At 42.6% G+C, this 20,204-nt stretch overlaps 1 protein-coding gene across 1 annotated transcript in view; it reads right to left on the minus strand.

Annotated features, from left to right (window-relative positions):
- The window catches only part of RASGEF1C (RasGEF domain family member 1C), a 69,578-nt gene that overhangs the window by 23,456 nt on the left and 25,918 nt on the right, over positions 1-20,204 (minus strand). The window contains exons 2-4 of the mRNA XM_071758367.1: positions 7,432-7,614; positions 5,659-5,781; positions 3,028-3,165 (exon numbers count right to left, since the gene is read on the minus strand). Of these exons, the coding sequence (XP_071614468.1) occupies positions 3,028-3,165; positions 5,659-5,781; positions 7,432-7,608 (438 nt within the window). The 5' untranslated portion in view covers positions 7,609-7,614. The remainder of the gene's footprint in view (positions 1-3,027; positions 3,166-5,658; positions 5,782-7,431; positions 7,615-20,204) is intronic.

Here is a 20,204-nt window from a genome sequence, read left to right on the forward strand (position 1 = left end):
TGTCTGTGCACTATCAAATTCTTCACTGTTTAGATGAAAAGCCAAAAGGCAACATAAAATGGCCTGAAAAACATGTGTATTAGCCACCCTGTCAGTAGATCCATATCAAGAGATCTAGTTGCACCTGGTTTTGTAAGGAGTATGGCAAAATAATATAGATCCAGACAACAGCTAACAAAGACACAGGTAGGTCAACCACCTAATAAAGAATGAAATGAGAGACATTTAATGGACACAAAAAGTATTATTCAGAAATTAGAGCTCTTGAAAAGACTCACTGGGAATCTGTTGGGTGCACCCTTGCCTAGAAAGCCTGTTTTTTGTTGGAGGAGAAAAAAAATAAAAAAAATTCCCACTTTTGCCCTTGTAAAAGCACATCCTGCCTTCTTTAAACTATGTTCACTAAATGAAAACAACATTGTTCATTACCTTCAGCATGCTGGTAATTACCTTGCCACAAAGTGACCCCCCATTGTACAGGGGCTGCATGCTGGACTCCATCAACCAATTTCACTTTTTTGCCACATTAACAGCTAAAAGAAGCATACTGCTGTTTAATATTTAAAGAAAATGTTTCATTCTGAACTGGAGAAGTTCGTCTGAAGATGGCAGGCCTCAGCAGGTGGCTTAGGAACTCAAATTTTAATTAAAATTTCCAGCTCCAAATGCAAATCACAGCACTCACTAAGAAATGCTTCTCAGCATGGACACCTTTCTAAGTACATCACAGAGCCTTTGGAAAGTAGACTCCACAAAGGACAGGAGCACACACTGCAGGGGAAAATCCTGCATTAACCTACATGGTCTAGGTGACCTCACAAATCTTTAGTTTCTGTGATCCACAATGGGAACAACTTTCTTCCAAACAATTAATTAGCCCCACCACCCTTTTGTGCTGTCCCTTAAAAAATAAAATTTTCATTTGCAGGATATGTTTCTTAAACTATTGATTTTGCTCAGGCATAATCACTTGCAATTATAGTGCCTAGTAATGTTAAAAGAACATTATTTGTGCCCCCCCAGGCACCCATAAGCATTGGTACACAGCTGTGCCCACTCCAGAGTGAACACCTGTACTACTTACACAGCTTAGACAAATGAACAGTTGCAAAAAGTTGATTTTTAGTATTTATGGCTCTTTACAAGGACTGCTTTGAAAGAGCACTCCTAAAGCTCCTCTTCTCTGCCCTTTTTGCTGGTTTCTTCTTTCCAGCAGACATGATTCTGGTGGGTCTGTATGGGTTTCTCTCACTTGAGATGCTGAAGGCCTGCAAGTCACCTTTCTTGGTGGTAGGCAGGAGCATGTTCACTGCCTCTTCCCCTCAAGGGAGAAATTTTACTGCTCTGTTCAATGGAACTGAAGCCACCTTGGCTCTTTCTGAAAGTCCTTTGTGTTCCCTTCACCTCCATCAAAGTGTAACCCTTCCCACCCCTTCTCTCCCAGGGCTGGCCAGCCCAGCCACCCAAAAGTGCCACTGGTGAAGCAGCCCAAGAGCAGCTGTTTCCATTTTTCTTGTGTTTCATATGGGTAGGAGGGTCCAGTTTCATTTCCATTGTGCTGCAACCCTGCTAATCCCTTCTCTATTCTCTTCACTATTCTCTTCACCCCTCTTTTTCTCCAATTTATTTTTGTTCTACTGAATTGCACCCATCTATGAACTGAAGCCAGGCCTTGATGTAACCAATGGAACTGAATTCTTTCATGTTCCATGGTTAACCAAGACGTAATTAGAGGCTACATACAATTTCCTCTTATCCTTACTATTTTAATGGATTTTGTGGTATTGTTAATGTTTCTGAATTAATTTATGGGATTCACCCACCTGATTTTGCAAGCTCCAAGAGACTCCTTTCACTGTGTCCTGTTCTGCCAAACACCTGGGTCATGCATTTGAACACCAAGACCACAGAGCCAGCTACACTGAGTTTTGCCAAGCAGGCCACACACTGCTGTGTTCTGCCATTTCCATGCTCCCAGAGAAGCTGCATGTCCATAAACATTTGTGTTCTCTGTAAATGTAAGGACTGTCCCTTGTTATCTCATGATATCAGCCAATATCAACCAGCTGGATTCAACAGGAGCTATTGCTTGGCCCACAGATCCTGGGAAATTTGATGGGGAGGGGATTCCAGTGGCATCAGTCCAACTGGGATCAGAGCCTGCTCACCTCCTGTCTGGATCCCTGCTTTGCAATATCAACCAGCAAAAGCACAGGGCCTGTGAACACTTTTACACAGGACAGGAAGGTGTAAGCCAATCCCATCTCAGATTCACTAATGAAAAAGATGACAAAATGCAAATATTGTTTAAAAAAAACAAACAAAAACAAAAAAAAACCTGCAAAAACCCAAACTTGCCGGATTGAAGACATGTAAAGCAAGGAACAGAAAATCAGATTTTGGCACAGTGATCAAGGACCAAGCAAATGGAGACGGAGAGACAAAAAGGGACCATAAACATCTTTTGCTGGTTACTCTTTCATAACCATTTATTTCTGATAGAAAGGAAGCCTTCATCAAGTACCTTCAAACAACTGCTGATCTTTTGTAGCTCCCCAGTGCAATCACTTGATGACTGCCTGCTGGCTCCACTCCTCATTCACTTCCTAAACCTCCTGAAATGCTCCCTGAGCCACTTCTTGACCAGTATGGTTGGTGTCACACCATGATACTTCACTTCTCTGACAGAATTGAACTTGGGAGATCACAGCTCTGTTGCTACTTGAACTGTGACCACCACAGCTGTGCCTCAGAACTCCTCAGTTAAATAGAAATGTTATTATCTTAAAATTAGCTTTGCTGTAGATAAATTCCACTGATCACTCTGACATGTCCCTGTGTCACTGCCATAGGGGTACCTGAACTGAGAGACGAGGCTTTCAGGGAAGCTACCACAGGTTTTAACCATCAGACAAGAACAAAGTAGAAGAGGTCCCATGCAGAGGCTTGGAACAGAATCTGGCTAAAAGGGGGAAAAGAGGACCCAAGTGGGAAAATGAACATAGTGTCCCAGGTCAGACCCCTCACCTCATCACACGGGGCTATCCTGTGGATCATGTCTTTCAGATGGCCGATCATCCGCTCTTCCTGAAAGTCATATGGGAATGTCTCTGTCCACTCTGTCAGCAGCTGTAAGATTTTGGGTCCAAATTTCCTGACCCGTGCCTGAAATGGAAAGCAGAATGAAGAACAGGGATTGAAACATGTTAACATTAAAGTCTTCTAGCAAATACACATCTTACTGGAAGTGGGACCAGACTTGCAAAGATTTTGCACCTGCAAAATCCTCACCAATGCAAAACAAATAGCATGGTGCACAACTTCTATGTTTTGGGATGTAAATACACCAGTACTTAGATGCATGCACAACTGACTGGTTTACATGCAGATTGAAATATTCTGCACATGCAATTGGCCAGTTTATGGCTGGATGGACATTTTGTTGATGCAACCTTTATACCTTTATTAAATTCACCTGGCCTTTTGGCTCATTTGCACCACGTTCTTCCCTTTTGTACTCACAACCCACCTATGTTTTCATCCTTTCCTGAAAAATAGATTGCAATGTATTTCTGGACAGACATAGAGGAGAGTCTTTAGGTTTCTGGCTGTATGAAAAAACTGCTCAGTTACCACTGGTGGATGTAACATGAGGAAGAAACAATGGACATCAGCACATTGGTAACTTTACCTGGGCTACTGATAATGTTGCACTCTTCCCACATGAGCTCAAGGTCATGATAAGAGGACACCCACTCATATAACACACAGCTAATGCCCATTTTACTTTTGATATCGATTTATCTGAGGATGCAGCAGTGGAAATAGTCAGGAAGATACAGAGCAAGGGGGCAAATGTGGGAAACAGCACAATGAGGGTTATCTCAAAACATGGCTACTGTGGCTGCCTCCAAAGCTTCCATCCTCCACTATCCAGGAACACGTGAAAGGGAAATTATGTTAAACAACAAACTGCATTTTTATTTACAGAAAACACAGACCAAAACAAAGAGCCTTCTTCTGCATCCTACGTACTGTAGTTAAAGTGCACCCTGTAATCAGCAAAAATTATACTCTTGAGCTCCACAGCTCTCTGCTTTTCAACCAAGGGGGTTAAGATGCCTATTTCAGTTATCCACCAACAACAGGTTTCAATGAACCACATCTCTAAAAATAACTGCTGTCAGCTAGCATTAAGCTCACCTCAAAGACCAGCAGGTGGCTGCTAAAGGGAAAGCTTTATTGGAAACTACAAAGGTCTGGGCACACATTTGCTCCAGCTGTGTAAACTGTTATTATGAATTGAAGGAGAGGACTTTGTGCAAGTCACAGGATGCAGCTCAGGTGATGGGAAGTCTCTCATATGCAAAGTTTTGATGTCAGCCCCTCTCTCAGAAACATAAAATCAGCTGTGCCCCACCAACTTGGCAATACTACAGGCTAGTCCAAAATGCTGGCTCATCTCAAGCAGATTAGGAGATCTTTGTACTAAAATAATGTTTCTCATTTCTTGCAAAGTTTAACGAGCAGTAAAACTTTACAGTGCCCACATTTTAAACCTTCTAAATTTGCATCTACCATAGCACTGGAAAGCAGAAGCCATCACATCTCAGAAAAATTGTTTTTGAGGCTGCACCTCACACAGATATTTCTATTAACGTGGACTGTACAGGCAAACCAAGTATAAGGTTTCTATACAGTCTGTCTGGCTGTTCTCCACAGTGAGGGCAAAGCTTCTCTTACTCATGCAGCCAGGTGCCTGGGCAAAAACAAGCACACATGTTAAGATGGTGGTGACTCAGTATTTGATACCAAAAATACTTTTCCACAACTGATCTTGGGAATAATGTCAGAATTTTGGGAAAGTTACTAATTCACACTCTTCTTCCACTGCATCTCCTGCTCCTGGTAATGTACCAGACAGATCTTCTTCAATGCACTGATGAGAGCTTGGGTGGAATCCAGCACTGATTGGGATCCAGTGGGATCCCACTGTGTCTGTGGGGCTGCCAGAGGATGCTCATGTGTTGTTGCACCCTGTATCAGTCTGCACAGTCCCTAGGGCAGATCAGGAGTGCTGACACAGTAACAGCTTGGGATTTTCTCATTCTCTTACTCTGTCACAGACTCACTCCTGCTTCAACTCTCTCCTGGTGACCCAGGCAGTGCTGCTCTGCACATGAACTGTCAGTGCCAGCAAGGGGAGGTTAGTGGGAAGCTGTGTGCTGTTATGTAGCATTCAAAGTGACAGGTAAGGCCAAGAGGAAATACTACTGTACCAGAAGCAAGAAAGCAAAAGGACAGACACATTGAGTAAAAGTGGGAGAGTGGTGTGTTGACATCTGCAACTGACAGTGTATGAGGTTTATGTCCTTGCATCCCCAGGCTTCATCAGAGCCTTAAAGAAGTTAAGAAGGAAAAGTCACCTGGGAAGACTGAGACAGGGGAAAGGGAAAATTAGAAGATTTGAAGTGACTACTGCCTGGAGCACTGCTCTTGGATATAGATACCAGGGTGCTTCAATGTCAGGATCTCAGAGGTAACTATCAGCCTTTATGAGAATATTTCATTCAATCCAAAGGGAGGTAGAGGACACACACTGGAATTCTCTGCCCATCAAAAACACCTCACATTTTTCTGCTGTAAAGATAAGCTCACCTTGTCCAGCACAGGGTCATCCAGACGCTGCTGCTCAATGCACTTGTGACAAACACGGGACAAAAGTTCATGGGGTTCAATGAAGAGTCTGGAACTCAGCAGGAATGTGAAGATATAGGCCTTCTGTGGGGGAAAGAAAAGCAGAGATGCTGTAAACACTTGCACAGTGGACAATATTAGCCATTAAGGTCCTGAACTCCAGGGTGTTTGCATTTCCACTGGGACAGACCTTTGTGCCTAAAGGACAAAAGGATTTCTGACACTGAAAATGGAACTCGTTATGGTGGGCACAGGATGCAATGGCATCTCCTTCCTCCACAGCATCCACTGCCAGCCTGGGACAACCACTTTGGATTGCCCCAATCCTGTGCAAATATCCAGTGAAGCCAGTGTCATTCTACAGCCCAAGTATAGGAGACAGCACAACCAGGGATGCACAGGGGCCAGTGAAAACCAGATGTGTACACACTCAGGTACCTCTGTGTTATTTATCCTGGGTTGTGAGCTACAGATGTCCCCAGATCAGTCACCTCTTGCTATTGCCCTGCAGGTCTCAGCCAGGCTGTTTGGAGTAATTTTTCATTTATTCTACTAGCTCCCTAAAATTCACTTCTATCAGCCAAACCATATCATATGCAGTTCCATATCTGTGAAGCTGTGGGAAGCTGGCTTGTTGGATAAATCCTTGGATTACTTAAAGTATTCCAGCAGTGAATTTAAAATATATGCATGAATCCTCAGTCGTTTGCATCCTAACTGCTCCCAGGGCCTGAATTATCTTCTTTCCCCCAGACCTAGCCATGCTCCTGAGCAGCTGATATAATATTACATATCACACATTGCTTAATGGAAATCTCACAGCCTAATATCTGGCCATTACCTATTTTTATTGCCTCTCAGTTCCTGTTCTTTTTTTTTCTTTAATTGATATGCCTCTTTATTATTTATTTTTAGCTGATCAGAAACTGAGCCATGAGTAATTTAAAAAATACTGTCTGGTCCACATTGATAACTTTCCTTGTCTTCCAAAGTGCCCAGAAGTCAATGTGACTCTGTGCTTTGAAATACAAGCCTTTCCACAGATATCTAAGCACTTAGAAGTCTTCCAGTCAAACTCTGTCCTGAATTCCACTGAGGATGTGCAAAATCCAGAGAAGTTAATGGCTTGCAGGGCCATAAACCTGCTTTTCAGTTAGATCCTCACATTTATTTTGGTGAAGAAACACTGAATATTCACTGATGGAGCAAGGATTAGGATATGGACTGTGCTGTCCAGTGACTACAAAGCTGGTGTGAATTAAATCCTTGGCAAATCATGAACCCATCGTGAGGGTCTCTGTTGTCACTGAGGGATGCTTCATACATGCAGACAAACCTGGATGACTTCAGCAGCTACTGAAATCCTGCTGATTTAATGCCAGTTCAGACTTGAAGGTTTTTTGCTTCCAGTCTTCATCTAAACCTCTCTGGGATGCACTGCTATTTTTGAAGTGCTCCAACTGCTCCATCACTAATTCATCACCACCACAGTGTTCCCCAAACCCAGCTCTCTTATTTAAACACAGTATCAACTTTGGGATCTGCTTTTTCATGGGAACAATTATAGAGCACTGAAACAGCATTTAAAGCAATGCATCAATTTCCCAAGCTATAATTGTATGCAGCTTTTAAATTACTCCTCTTAATTCAAAATTTAACACATTTGCACTTTTGCATAAAATGCTCCCCCAATTCATCAAAATTAAACTGTTCATTATACTGTGAATTGCTTACTTCAGGGTAGTAATCAGTGGTAGGTATCAGATGCTGGATTAGAGCATCCAGAGATGCTGAGGTAAGGTTTCCATCCTGGAAGATCAGTCCTCCTTGTTCATCCTCTTTTGAAGTATGTAGATGAGGGTTGAAGCCACATGGAGTAAACATACTGGTAGAACTCAGTGTTTGGGGCATTCCTTCCTGCAACAGAGAGAAACTCATGTCAGGGACAAGATCCATCAGATTCAAAGCCACATCTGTCTCCTGGATGATTTGGAAAACACAAGCCACTAATGAGAGCTTCCTGTTCACAAAATTAACATGATCCTTTAATTATAACCTCTTTTATTGTTGCCATTGGCAGATCATGCTCCCACCAGGAAATACACAGGAACGTGGGACATTTTAATTTATGCTTCTGGACTCCCACTCTGAGAGCTCTGTAGTGATCCCCTTTTTGCTGCCAGCCCTGGTGGTCATTCACATGTGGGGAAGGTGAGATGCTTGGGACCTGAATTCAGCAGAGTCTGAGCAGAACAAAGCTTTTTGTTTGAACCCTCTGTCCCATTGAAAATGAGGCAGGGAGAATTTATGGTAATAGAAGGAGAGAAGAGGGGTGACACCTAAGGCTTGGTCAGGAGGGACCTTAAGAATTGATCTGTGGCTCCCATGGGACAAAAGAGGCATCAGAGAGATCCAGGGAGCAGAAGTCAACTGGAGGAGGATGGAAAAAATGCAGGGAGTTGGAGGGAACAGAGAACATGGGAGCTGAAGAAGAGAGACTAAAGAGCAAAGAAAAGAGAAATGAGGAAGAGGGAGAAGACAGACACCTGCACTATTTTTGGAGCCACAAGTTAGTCCTAGATCTATACTTAGGCACTAAATAAATGTTTCAGAAAGATCTTGTGCAATCATCGACTTCACTAGAAATGCAGAATCCTCAGCACCTTTGAAAAGGAGGCCAGGCAAACCCAGAGCATGTAGCCCAGTTTCAAGCTCCCTGTATTTCAGTTCTCTAGGCTCTCAGGGTTTCATCCCAGGCTGCATCTCAATTTTGTTCCTTACAATCAGCTTTAAATGTTTCTTCTGCTGAGCAAAGTTGGTTTATTCCTGAACAGATGCAGAGGGACGACAGATTTTGCCCTGAGAGCTTTAAAGGATTCCCAGCTGCCTCTGAAATCCCTCCTAGAATTGGTTTCACTCTCAACAAGAGGCAAGATCCCAGAATGTGGGCTGGGGAAAGGGCAGTGCATGCTCAGCAAAGGGATCCCCCCTGACCTAACACTTTGCTTCTAAATTTGATTTTACTTGGTGTGAGGGAGGGGGGGAAAGAGATGATGGAAGGCAAGAGTCCTAGAGCCAGCCCCTAATCCCCATAGCAGCTAGAAAACATCTCCCAGGACTCCAGCTCTCCTTCCTGAGCACAACCTCTTGCTGCTGGAAGAGGAAGATCTGCACCCTGCAACCTGCTGAGCTGGCACCCACCTCCCACAGGGCCACCCGCTGGCACTGCTGCTCCTCCTCAGCCTGCACGGGCAGGCAGGGATGTGCCTTATTTCCCACTGTATTTCTCTGCCCTGTTCTTTATCCTTCTTCTCCGACTGCTTTTCTGCCTCTCCACCATCCCACACAACTTCAAACGCTGCCCCATGGATTTGGCCTCAAAACTTGAGCTTGTTTTCCCTCACACAAATGGCTAAATGTGCTGTGACCCAAGAGTCAGCTCAACTTTAGTTGCACGTTCAGTGTGTTAATTTACTCCTGCAGGAGCATCTTTCTGCCTGGCACAACCCAACTACTCCCCCAAGCCCAGGCTGCTGCCACTTGCCAAGTTCAGAGCAACCTTGGGCTGCCCGGGATGAGCAGGGCAGGGTGGCTGCAAGCCAGGCAGGAGGGGAAGCCCTGGGAGAGGCTGGGAGCTGGGTCCCAGCACCGTGGGAGATCAGGATTTACGAGCAAAACTTGGGTGACTTCATCCTTCAAAGGAGGTTTGGTTACTGCATCCTATCTCCTCCTGGGAGGCTCACGTGGGCTGGGAGCATGGGCTGCTTCTTGGATTTGCAGTCAAACAAAAAGGCATCAAAATGTCAAATCCGACAAATCCCTGCCTTGATTGAAAAAGGAGAAAAGAAAAAAAAAAGAAAAAAAAAAAGAAAAAAGAAAAAGGAACAAAAAGAAAAAGAAAGGAAAAAAGAAGGAAAAAAGAAGGAAAAAAGAAGGAAAAAAGAGGAAAAAGAGGAAAAAGAGGAAAAAGAGGAAAAAGAGGAAAAAGAGGAAAAAGAGGAAAAAGAGGAAAAAGAGGAAAAAGAGGAAAAAGAGGAAAAAGAGGAAAAAGAGGAAAAAGAGGAAAAAGAGGAAAAAGAGGAAAAAGAGGAAAAAGAGGAAAAAGAGGGAAAAAAGGGAAAAAAGGGAAAAAAGGGAAAAAAGGGAAAAAAGGAAAAAAGGAAAAAAGGAAAAAAGGAAAAAAGGGAAAAAAGGGAAAAAGGGAAAAAGGGAAAAAGGGAAAAAAAGGGAAAAAAAGGGAAAAAAAGGGAAAAAAAAGGGAAAAAAAAGGGAAAAAAAGGGAAAAAAAGGGAAAAAAGGGAAAAAAGGGAAAAAAGGGAAAAAAGGGAAAAAAGGGAAAAAAGGGAAAAAAGGGAAAAAAGGGAAAAAAGGGAAAAAAGGGAAAAAAGGGAAAAAAGGGAAAAAAAAGGGGGGAAAAAGGGGGAAAAAAAGGGAAAAAAAAGGGGGAAAAAAGGGAAAAAAAGGGGGAAAAAAAGGGAAAAAAAAGGGAAAAATGGAAAAAAAAGGAAAAAGAAAGGAAAAAAAAAAAGGAAAAAAAAAGTTGTCAGGGATTTCAGATAGAATGGAAGCTGAAGTATCTCGTTTTAATGAATGTGCAGATGTGCCTGGTAATAAGACTCTAAGAGCAAGTAATTGCTGCTTTTTGTACACAGCTCAGACTCTGTGTAGTAAATGGGAAAGGCTGCCAAATCCCATTTGTTACTTCTAACACGCTCTATGTTATGTCTTGTTTCCATGGCAATAATCCCAAGAAGGATTGCATGTCCACATAGATCAAGAAATAAATCTCATGGACATGTAGATGTCTAGATGAGGAAAAGAAAAAGTTAGAACATCTGGGAATTTACAGGACACATCTTGGCTTTGGTCTAAGACAGAACTCAGAGTACTAAGTTATTCTGTATAATCCTGCACTGTCAACACCATTTTTATTATCAAATAGAAGGGTATCTCAAAAGGATACTGCCTAATTTTTTTTTATCTCATTACATGAGAATCTTGCTGAAACACACAGTAATGCTTCTTAAGAATAAATTACCATAAAAAAACCACCAACAACAAAACAAACCCAAGTCAAAACAGCTGTACAACTGCTACTGAGACATTCATCTGCATTGTTAAGAAATTAAATTTGACTTTTTATTATGAAGTTTCTGGACTAATCTCAAGTTTTTGGACAAGGCCTGTGTCACATCTGAGCTGGTGCCTGGTTGTCACCTTACCTGACACTGAAGAAGACCTGAAGGGTTTAACTTTATGTCTTTTTGCTCACTGTTCACAGCAGGATGAAGCCATCTGTACAGAAACTAAAAACTTCCTGCACCACTAAGTTGGATAATAAATAATATTAGTATTTGGCAGACAGGCATTCAGAATACCTAATTTCTTTTTCTGTTCATGTAGTGTACAAAGTATTCTTTTCAAATGCACTAAATAGAACCAGGATCTTGCCTTGAAACTGCCCAAATACATGATGGCCTGCAGCAGGCAAAAGAGGTTGTGCTGTCAATCACTCACAGAATACAGAAACAAGGGAAGCACCCAAAGATGGAAACTAATGAGAAACCTCAGGAGATTTTTCTTATTGGACTGAAGGTAGTTTGGAGGATGGAAGAAGTACAGAACAGAGCCAGATTGTCCTTGGAAGAGCACAGTGATAAGATGAGAGGCAACACTCCCAGAGGCAGAAGGGAAATTCCTGTTCAACATGAGAGAAAATCCTCCCTTGAGCACCTCACAAAACTGGAAAAGGGACCTGGCCAGGAACACAGTGATGAGGACAGTCAGTCCATAGACACTTTTCACTGCAAATTATGCTGCTTATACAAAAATACTTAAGGACTCGATTCACTGACCCAAAGCATGAGCCCAAACAATCACCAATGCTTGGGAGAAAAGCCACCCACAAACTCAGCACCTATCTAAAACCAAAAAAGAGCCCAAACCTAGAAAAATTATCTGGAAATGTTTTAAAGAAAGCACTGCCTAACAATGCACATACCATTGGCCCACCAGTCTGGAACAAGAGAGGTTTGATGTGCTAGAGGATGGTTCATGGGCTGCCAGCTCTGTGTTCCTGGTGCCAGCCAGGTGACCCGGGGCAGAACCAGGAGGGTAAAGGCCCCACCAACATTCCTCAACTCCAACGCCTGCTGTCACCAACGTCCCCATGGCAAGTACAGCTAATGCTTATGTGGACACAAAATGTTCAGGAAACATTTAATGTGTTTTTCAGTGGCTTTGATGTGATAAGTGTTTTATCCTTTTATCAAAAACTTAATCACGCTGTTTACTTTTGATCTTCATTTCATCACTGCCTTCCATCTGCTCTGCTTCTCTCAAGGGGAAACAAGAGCTGGTACCATGTGAGGGATGGAGTGGGGCTGCAGACTTATCTTCCCACCCACTTAACTTTCAGATTAAGAAAATAAATACAACCCTTCCCACTTCAGGGATGAAAGACACAAGCTTCTGACTATCTCCCACCAGAATTACAGGCTCTGGTGAGGATGGTAAGGGAAGGTGTCTTCATCTCTGCCATGAGGGAGGCTCCTGCTTCTCTCACTATCCAGACCATGATGGGGGGGTCCACCTAGCAAGAACTCAGGACATTCAAGTCCCTGTTCACTGAGCATGAGCAGGGGATGATCAAAGGTATGGGAGACTCAAGGTCAAGCATAATTTGGCAGGGTACAGACTTAAACAAATACACCTAATCTGGACTGATTTGGACTAGTTCTTACTCTCAGCTGGGAACAGAGGTGGGACACATCTCCCATCCCAAACCTGCTGAAGTATTGAAAAAAAACAGAGTTCAAGAAGTGAAAAGAGTTCACACTGAAACATTTTGGAAAGCCATCTTGAGTAATTGTTGGCCTGCTTTAGTAACCTGCTCCAAAAGGATCAGGAACTAATGGATGGAAGGGATGGTGGCTCCTTCAGCCCTTACCCACAAAACACTCACTTTCTGCCCCACTCCTGGGGAAAAAGGTTTCTCTGGGCTCTCTGCCAGGACATCACAAGATGCAGTTGGGTCTCCTCTGCCTCACTACCTGCCCAGTGCTGCCATACAAATGCTAAATGCTGGTGGGCTCAGCAGAAACTTCAGTAACAGATGCTCATTTTTTTCCCCTTTACTTTCAGTAATTTTCCAGCTATTCATCTTTGAAGAAAAAAACCCCTTCAGAACATAATAATGATGAGTTAAATTCAGACTTTTCTCCATTTCTTTTGTAGGGAGAGAAGCAGAGGAAAAAGGAGACAAAGATTTTTAATGTTTCAGAAAACAAAGGAAAAACCACTGCAAAATAATTGCTTCCACTTGCCAAGGCTATGGTTAGAAAAAATTTTTTTTTCAGCAAGAGTACCTGCCACTAACAAATTCATAATGTATTTCATGTTGATGTAATTAGGAAACTGCTGGCAGATATAACTCTTTTCACCTTTTCAACAGGTCATAAAGCATTTAATTTACAGTCCATGAAGTGAGATTGACAGGTTGAGTTTTCTGCAATCCCAATACTGTAGGAAACGTCTAAATGAGCAATATAATGAAGCTACACAACTTAGAAGCACAAAAGAATTACAACAGAAAAGAACCATGGGGTGAGAAAGATGAGGAAAAACATTTAACTGAGATATTCTCTTGAGTTCTGCATCTCACTTTTTTACTCTGGGCTAGAACAAGAGCTTTTATTCTCTGAAATATGAACATAGCTGCACTCCAAGCCAGCCAACAGGAGAGGCACACATACGTCTAACAGCTGAATTATTTCTATCTTGTCAGAATGATCACAGCTATCCTTGCACCAGAGGTTTATGAGAAACATCTTGCAGTCAAATACTACAGTGAAAAAACAACTGTGCTAACCAATTGTCTTAAAATCTGATGGACATGCCTCAGAAAGAGGCCAAATTTCTAGGTAAGGAGGCATTAAATCAACTACCAGCATTGTGCAAGAAAGAACAAGGTCACCTTGCTGAAGGAATATTTGTTTATTCTCTTGTCAAAGTATTTTGTACAATAGAGAAAAATGAAAACCTGATTATCATGAATTTGGTAGACTGGTCTGAAGTAGGATGTAAATCAGAAAGGAGAAGATTTATGGCCGATTAAATTGAACTCCAATCAAAATCCCATCCAGGCAACAATTCCCTGGGGGCTTCAATTTGTTAGTGCCACATTTTTTTAATAATTTTTTTTTTCCATGTAACATCAGCAACAATAAAATCCTTCTAATAACAAGCAGTGCCATGAACACACTATTTATCTTAAAATGCCATCATTGCCTGGAATCAACAAGCATTGGAAGGATGAACTATAATAGCTCAGGAGAAACCTCCCCCCCCCTAAAACTGCAAGGGGTGTAAGGGTTTTTTCCTCAGTCTCAGAACAATTTCTCTTCTCATTAATTTGGTTCAAGCCTGAAATATTTCTCCTGAGTAAGAGTGAGTTGGCAGTGACCCTGGCATGAGACTGAACTGATGTCTGAGATTCTGATGTCTCAGACACTTACCCAATATTGCACGTACACGTGAAGCACAGGGCATATCTGTGCCTCATAATTATCAGATTTTATATAATATTAGAAGGAGAATGCCTCCCGATGTATTCCAGATACCCTTGACACTACTCAAATGTGTGTGAAAAGCAGCAGTCTGGATTTTTCTCACTTTATGCCAGGAAATCTCTCTTCTGCTCTAGCATGCTTCACTCCACTTATGCCTCTCCCTTCCTCCCAGGCTCTTGGTAAAGCCCTTAGGTTATTTAAAAACTACCCTGGTACACAGGATTTTTTCTTCTTCTTCCTTTCTTTTCTTCTTTTCATTAAAAATATCCTTTTTTATTTTCTGAAGAAAGAGGATAAAGAGAATGTATGAATGGAACAAGGAAAACGAGAGCACCAAGAGTAGGAATGAATTAGTGCACCTTTTGTTCACCACAGAATTGCAATATTTGCCCTGAGTGAAGTCAGAGCTCAACCAGGCATGGACAGAGAGGGAAATCCCGGAACAAAACCATGCAGGGCAACATTCCCAGAAACCACTGACAGCAACAGAAGCCTTTTGGCTCAGTTTAGTGGTCGCTGTCAGGCCACCACTGTGACTGCCTGGAAATCAGTCAGTGCTTGGATTTTCTTGCTTAGGCAGAAGTAGTGGTGAGGAGAGTGAGTTATTAAAGGAGAACTAATAGTTGTCCACCTGAAGGGCTGTGTGGTTCTGTAGAGCAGTTTGGGCTACAGCATCACCAAACTCACACTTCTAAATGAGAAAGCTGCTGTGGGAATTTTATTGACTATGTAAATACCCAGGCATGACACCAGGACTGCCTTCAGACCTCAGCCTCCTCTCAGGAGCAGCTTCTTGCAGGCCAAACCTGGAGGAGCCAGAGCAGCTAAAAAGCAGCATGGCAGAGCCTGGTCCCTGCAACACCCTGTTTTGAAAGAGCAAGGATGCCCATCCTCATCTAGATGAATGCTGTCTCCACTGCATGCTGTCAGAATTACAATGGAAAGCCCATAAATAAAACAAAAATGCAGACCTCAGTCCTCCTCTCATGACATCTCGGTGAGAACAAGCCCTGACAGGAATAAAAAAAAACCTCCCACACTAAGCAAAGCAGTTCTGCTGTTTATGCAGAAGGAAGAAGGAAAGCTGTATATCAAACAAATAATTACAAGAGCAGCTTTATCAGTCCCTGCTGATTACTCTCAGCTCAGTTTGATGATTCTGCCAGCTCTCTGCAGGTTTTTCAGAGAGGTGCATGTCACAACATTTCACTCGCAGTTCTTTCAGTTATTAGCACCTACTGCTACCTGTCTCTTACTCAAAAATCTTGGCATACATTTAGAAATCGGTCTTCTGGAGTCTGTCAGGAAGCTTTACAACCATAAAAAACATATCTATATACACATATAAATTCTCAGACTCCACACGAGATTATTAATCTGTAATTATGTATTTTGGGTATTATACATACACATATATATACAGTTATAGAGAGGCACAGTTTTATCTAAATGCACCCCCTTCCTTCCCTGGTACAGCAATTCAAGTAAATTGCTTATCTCCAGTTTGGGTGGGACAAACATTTGACTTTCTTTTTCCCTTCCAAAATTCTAAGATATTAAGTGGAAGACAGTCTAATCTCTACCTCCAAAACCATCAGTGCCTTCAGAGCAGCAGCATAAGCTCTGACTGTCCCCAGTGCCAGTTTGTCACCCCTATCAATTACACTGTGTTTGAGCAATGCTCAATTATCAGATTAGTGAAAACATCTTACGGTTTAGCTCTTAATTGCCATGGTCTGCAGGAATCCCCAAAATTTATGTCCTGCAAGGAATCCTTTGTGGTGAGAACCCCTGTGCTTCAGTGCAGAGCTGAGGGGATGGACAAGCAAGCACCTCATTTATGGGGATTACATCCCCTGTCCTCAACACACCTCTATGAGCTGGGGACAGAAACACCCAGAGGTCAAAACTGAGCCCAGCAGCAACACATCTGGCCGTGCTGGCTCCCTAGATAACTCCTCCCAAATATTTCCTCAGCCCCAGGCTGGAGAAGCACTGATGAGGACACTCAAATGCTGGAGTTCACCCCTTGCTAGGGAAGATGGGCAGAGCACAGGGGTTACACCAGTACAACCAGCACCAGGCTCCAGTTTTAGCTACAGATTTGGGTTGTTTCACTCCAGCAGCCCCGCAACGCTCCAGACTGCCAAGCAGGCTCTTGTGCTCTATGGAAGGCATATGGTCCCGTCTCCCTAAAATAAATGAGCTCCTGAGCTTCTGGATTTCCCCTTCTGGAGCACCATCTGTGCCTGCTCCCTGTCCTGCCACCTGCTACCAGGGGGTGACCGGAGGCAGCCGGGCCCTCGCCAGCCCCACACTTCTCGTGTGAGGTGCGAAAGCGGCGTCATCATCTGGGGCTGTCCCCACATTTACACACCCTGGAACCTGATCAGCCCATGCAAGTTTCACCTTCTTTTGGGCAGGCAAGGTGTCTTCTGCTGACAGATTTTCTCTGCCTGCATTAAGTATTTTTTTTAAAAAAAAGAGAAACAATTAAAAAAAAAAGAAAAAAAAAAAAAAAAAGAAGAGACTCTGCTGACATTTAGAGTAACACAGCAAGCCTCTAGCTGGGAAAGATTAATCCCTTGACTTAAAAAGGAGAAAATTTCAGCTGCAGCCCAAGCCCCGATGCAGGTAAAGGTGCTGGGCCCACACAGGTCCTGGTGGGGCTGCCAGACCCCAGGGAAGCACCATGCCCTGCCACCCCCCACCTCTCCCCAGCAGGCACAGGGCCAGGGGGAGTCACTGCTGAGCTGATTAATTGCTCATTAGCTGAAATTAACTCTGCAAGACAATTCTGTGATCAGTGCTAAAAGTCTGTCATTAAAATGAACTCCAGACATTACTTAACTTTGCTTCCTATCTAAGCACCAGCCATGTGATGCTCTGGATTCAGGACTAACAATTTGTTCTTGGAAACACCTGGGAATTGCCTGTGCTGAGCTGCCCAGGGTCCATCCAGCCGACCTGCTTGCATCTCCTGCTGGAGAAAGTGGGCATGGTAGATTCATGGTGGATTCATGGTAGATTCATGGATTCATGGTAGAAAGGGGCAACAGCACCATGGAGGACAGGAACACCACGATTTGCTCACTACCACAGCATGTTCCTGTTCTCAAGTAGCTAGAGACCAGTTCATATGCTGAATCACAAGATTTAATATCCATCCAAAATCTGCTATTGCTATAGCTGTTTGCAGTGTCCATATAAAAATCATAAGCTCCAGGACTTCCCAGCTGACTTCCTAGATCTATGGCAGGGAGCTCAGTGAAACACACGAGTGTGGAGAAGCTGACTTTAAACATTAGAAGACGAATTTTTTTCTTGGCATCACGCCACTGATTTTTGTGGTATGAAAGCCAGGGGTGAATATGGTCCAAGATATACACAAATGAGCTAAATTCTGAACTGCACTTGCTGACCTCATAACTCTTCAGCAGTTGAAACGTGGGTTACAAAGCCAATTTCCATAAAGGACATGTTCAGTTAACAGTGGGAGACTGTGCTGACTCGAGCTGTGTGAGCAAACTACCGAGATATTTCCCACATAATCTACATTCATTCCATACTTTCTGGAAGCAGTCCTCAAAAGATGGTGTCAAGGGTGCAAATCCTATAGATCAGAAAGATATGGGAGGCATCAGAAAGGACAGAGCTTTTTTAACTCATGATTTTAGTGCTTGGAGGAGCCACAGACAACACATTTTTTTTCTTCCCTGCCAAACTCCAAGGCTGTGGGGTAGCAGCCTGGGCAGGGACATACACACACCCCTCCATAGTGGTTAAAAAAGGATATACAAGGCAGGTACACAGTGAAAATTCCATTTTTTGTCTATAAAAGCCCAACATAAAAATCCAAATTCATTTAAGCACTTGGTGTACTGCCTGAGCAACAGTGAGGTTTTCTAAGCAGCAAGACCCTGTTACGAAATTGTACTATTTTAATAATATAACAAACTACCTGATATAAAATTTGACTACACACCAGAGTTATTAGCCTGTGGCTAAATGTCTCACCCTTACTTAATCTTCTAAGACTCCAGACCTGCACAGACAGAGACATATACCACAGGACTCTAAACACTGTAGGGGAATTTCTGGTAAAATTATGTTTGTACAGATATGCAAATACGTTGGATTTGCAAAAGGAAAAGTCTAATGTCACCTGTAATCTCTCAAGCCCATAGAATTATACATGCAATTGAAGAAAACCTTGACATTCCACTCCACGTGGGAAGCTGGATGAATCTCATGCTCAAATTAAGTCTGGCATTGCCACATAGCTGGGGACACAGCCTAACTACCTCATGTCTCTTCAGTGGCCACAAACCCAACAAGCCCTTGGAATCAGTGTGACTATTCAAAGCTTTTGCTTCAAGTGGATAAGGGGAGTCACCTCTGCTTCCCAGACACAACTGATTGCTCACACAGATATTTACAGCAATGAGGTTAGATATTGCATTTAAAAATGCAGTCCCTGGTATTTGCAAATTTTCTAGGAGTGCTAATACAAAAAGCAGAAATGTGCAACTTGTCTTGAAATGTTTATTCAGCTAAATAATCATTTGAGTTTGAATAATTCTAAAGAAGCTGAGCCAGCAGTTTGTTTCAAACAAAGAATATTGACAGAAACAAGCAAATACTGGTTAATGCTCATTTTAAAGCAATAACTACAAGAAACAGAACCATAGAGCCCATTGTCAGCTGGGCATAAAACAAGTCAGAATATGTGAGAGGAGAGAGAGGCCTCAAAAAGGCTATTTTAGTACTATGTAGAATTTAAACAGTAATAAAGATTAGCAGTCAAGACATCAGCAATGTGTTCAAAATTTTACACAGATGGGTTCCCAGTGCAAAACCCCCTGCACAGACCTACTCTTTGGGAACAGGATTTGGTTTGTACTCCTAGAAATATCTACTGTTGCAGGAGCTTGCAGGAAGATGAACACAGGACAGATGAAGATTCAACTGCTAAATGCTTTCCTGGGATGTCCCCAGCTGCTACCACAATGAACACAGGATATGACAATCTGGTTAAGAAACAATCTCAGCTTCATGAAGGAAAAACTGCAGAAGTGAGGAACATAATGAAGTGGGTAGCATTAATAGCAACCAAGACATAGGTTTGAATGTTAGTTGGTAAGCAATGCTAATTAGATGAGAAAACACAAGCTTTTGCCAAAATTTTCAAGAGTACAGCTGGGGACTTGAAGCACCATATAGGAACAGCAATGTCCCTTCTGGTTGCACTGTGACACCACACTTCAGATGTTTATGGTTACTCTGGGATGGCCCTATAATAACCAGGATGCTTTCCTTGCATTTCAAATTTTCAAATCCCCATTTCAGCAGTCCCTGCCATGCTTTCAGATGGCACTGAAATTTTACAGTCACTGTTTCCTTAGTGGCACACAAAGCTACTGAGAGAATCCACTATGGAGGGAAGCAGGGAGGTAACCAGCTGGAAACCCATGATGAAGGCTCCTTGTTACCTCCCTCAGGGAGACAGGAGAGTAAAAGTTAATGGAAGGATAATCAGGAACTCTTCAGGGATATCAGTTTATAGGCCAGGAGCATATAGAGCTGAAACTTGTTTGCATATCAAGAAACTACAGAAGAAGGTATGACAGCCAAATGCAGCTTATGAAAATATGGTTACCTTGAAAGCCAATAGTGTCTTTGCATGTGAAAACACAATTTTAATGCTCAACTTGGCAAGTGAAGGCTAAATAACATCAATGTCTGTTTTGAGCAGCCTCTATGGTGAAATCACTTCTTATGACATTTCCAGTGTTTTCAGCAGACGTGAGAAAGACTTGAGAGCAGACATGAGACTCAGAGAAACATGCTGGGATTTTAGGGATTTAAGCAGATCTCTGCTTAAAATAGCCACAAAAATTAAATACTCAAGCTTTAAAATAACATGGTGGAATTGGA

Source organism: Heliangelus exortis, chromosome 15 (genome assembly GCF_036169615.1).
Source record: "Heliangelus exortis chromosome 15, bHelExo1.hap1, whole genome shotgun sequence".
Taxonomy (NCBI): Eukaryota; Metazoa; Chordata; class Aves; order Apodiformes; family Trochilidae; genus Heliangelus; species Heliangelus exortis.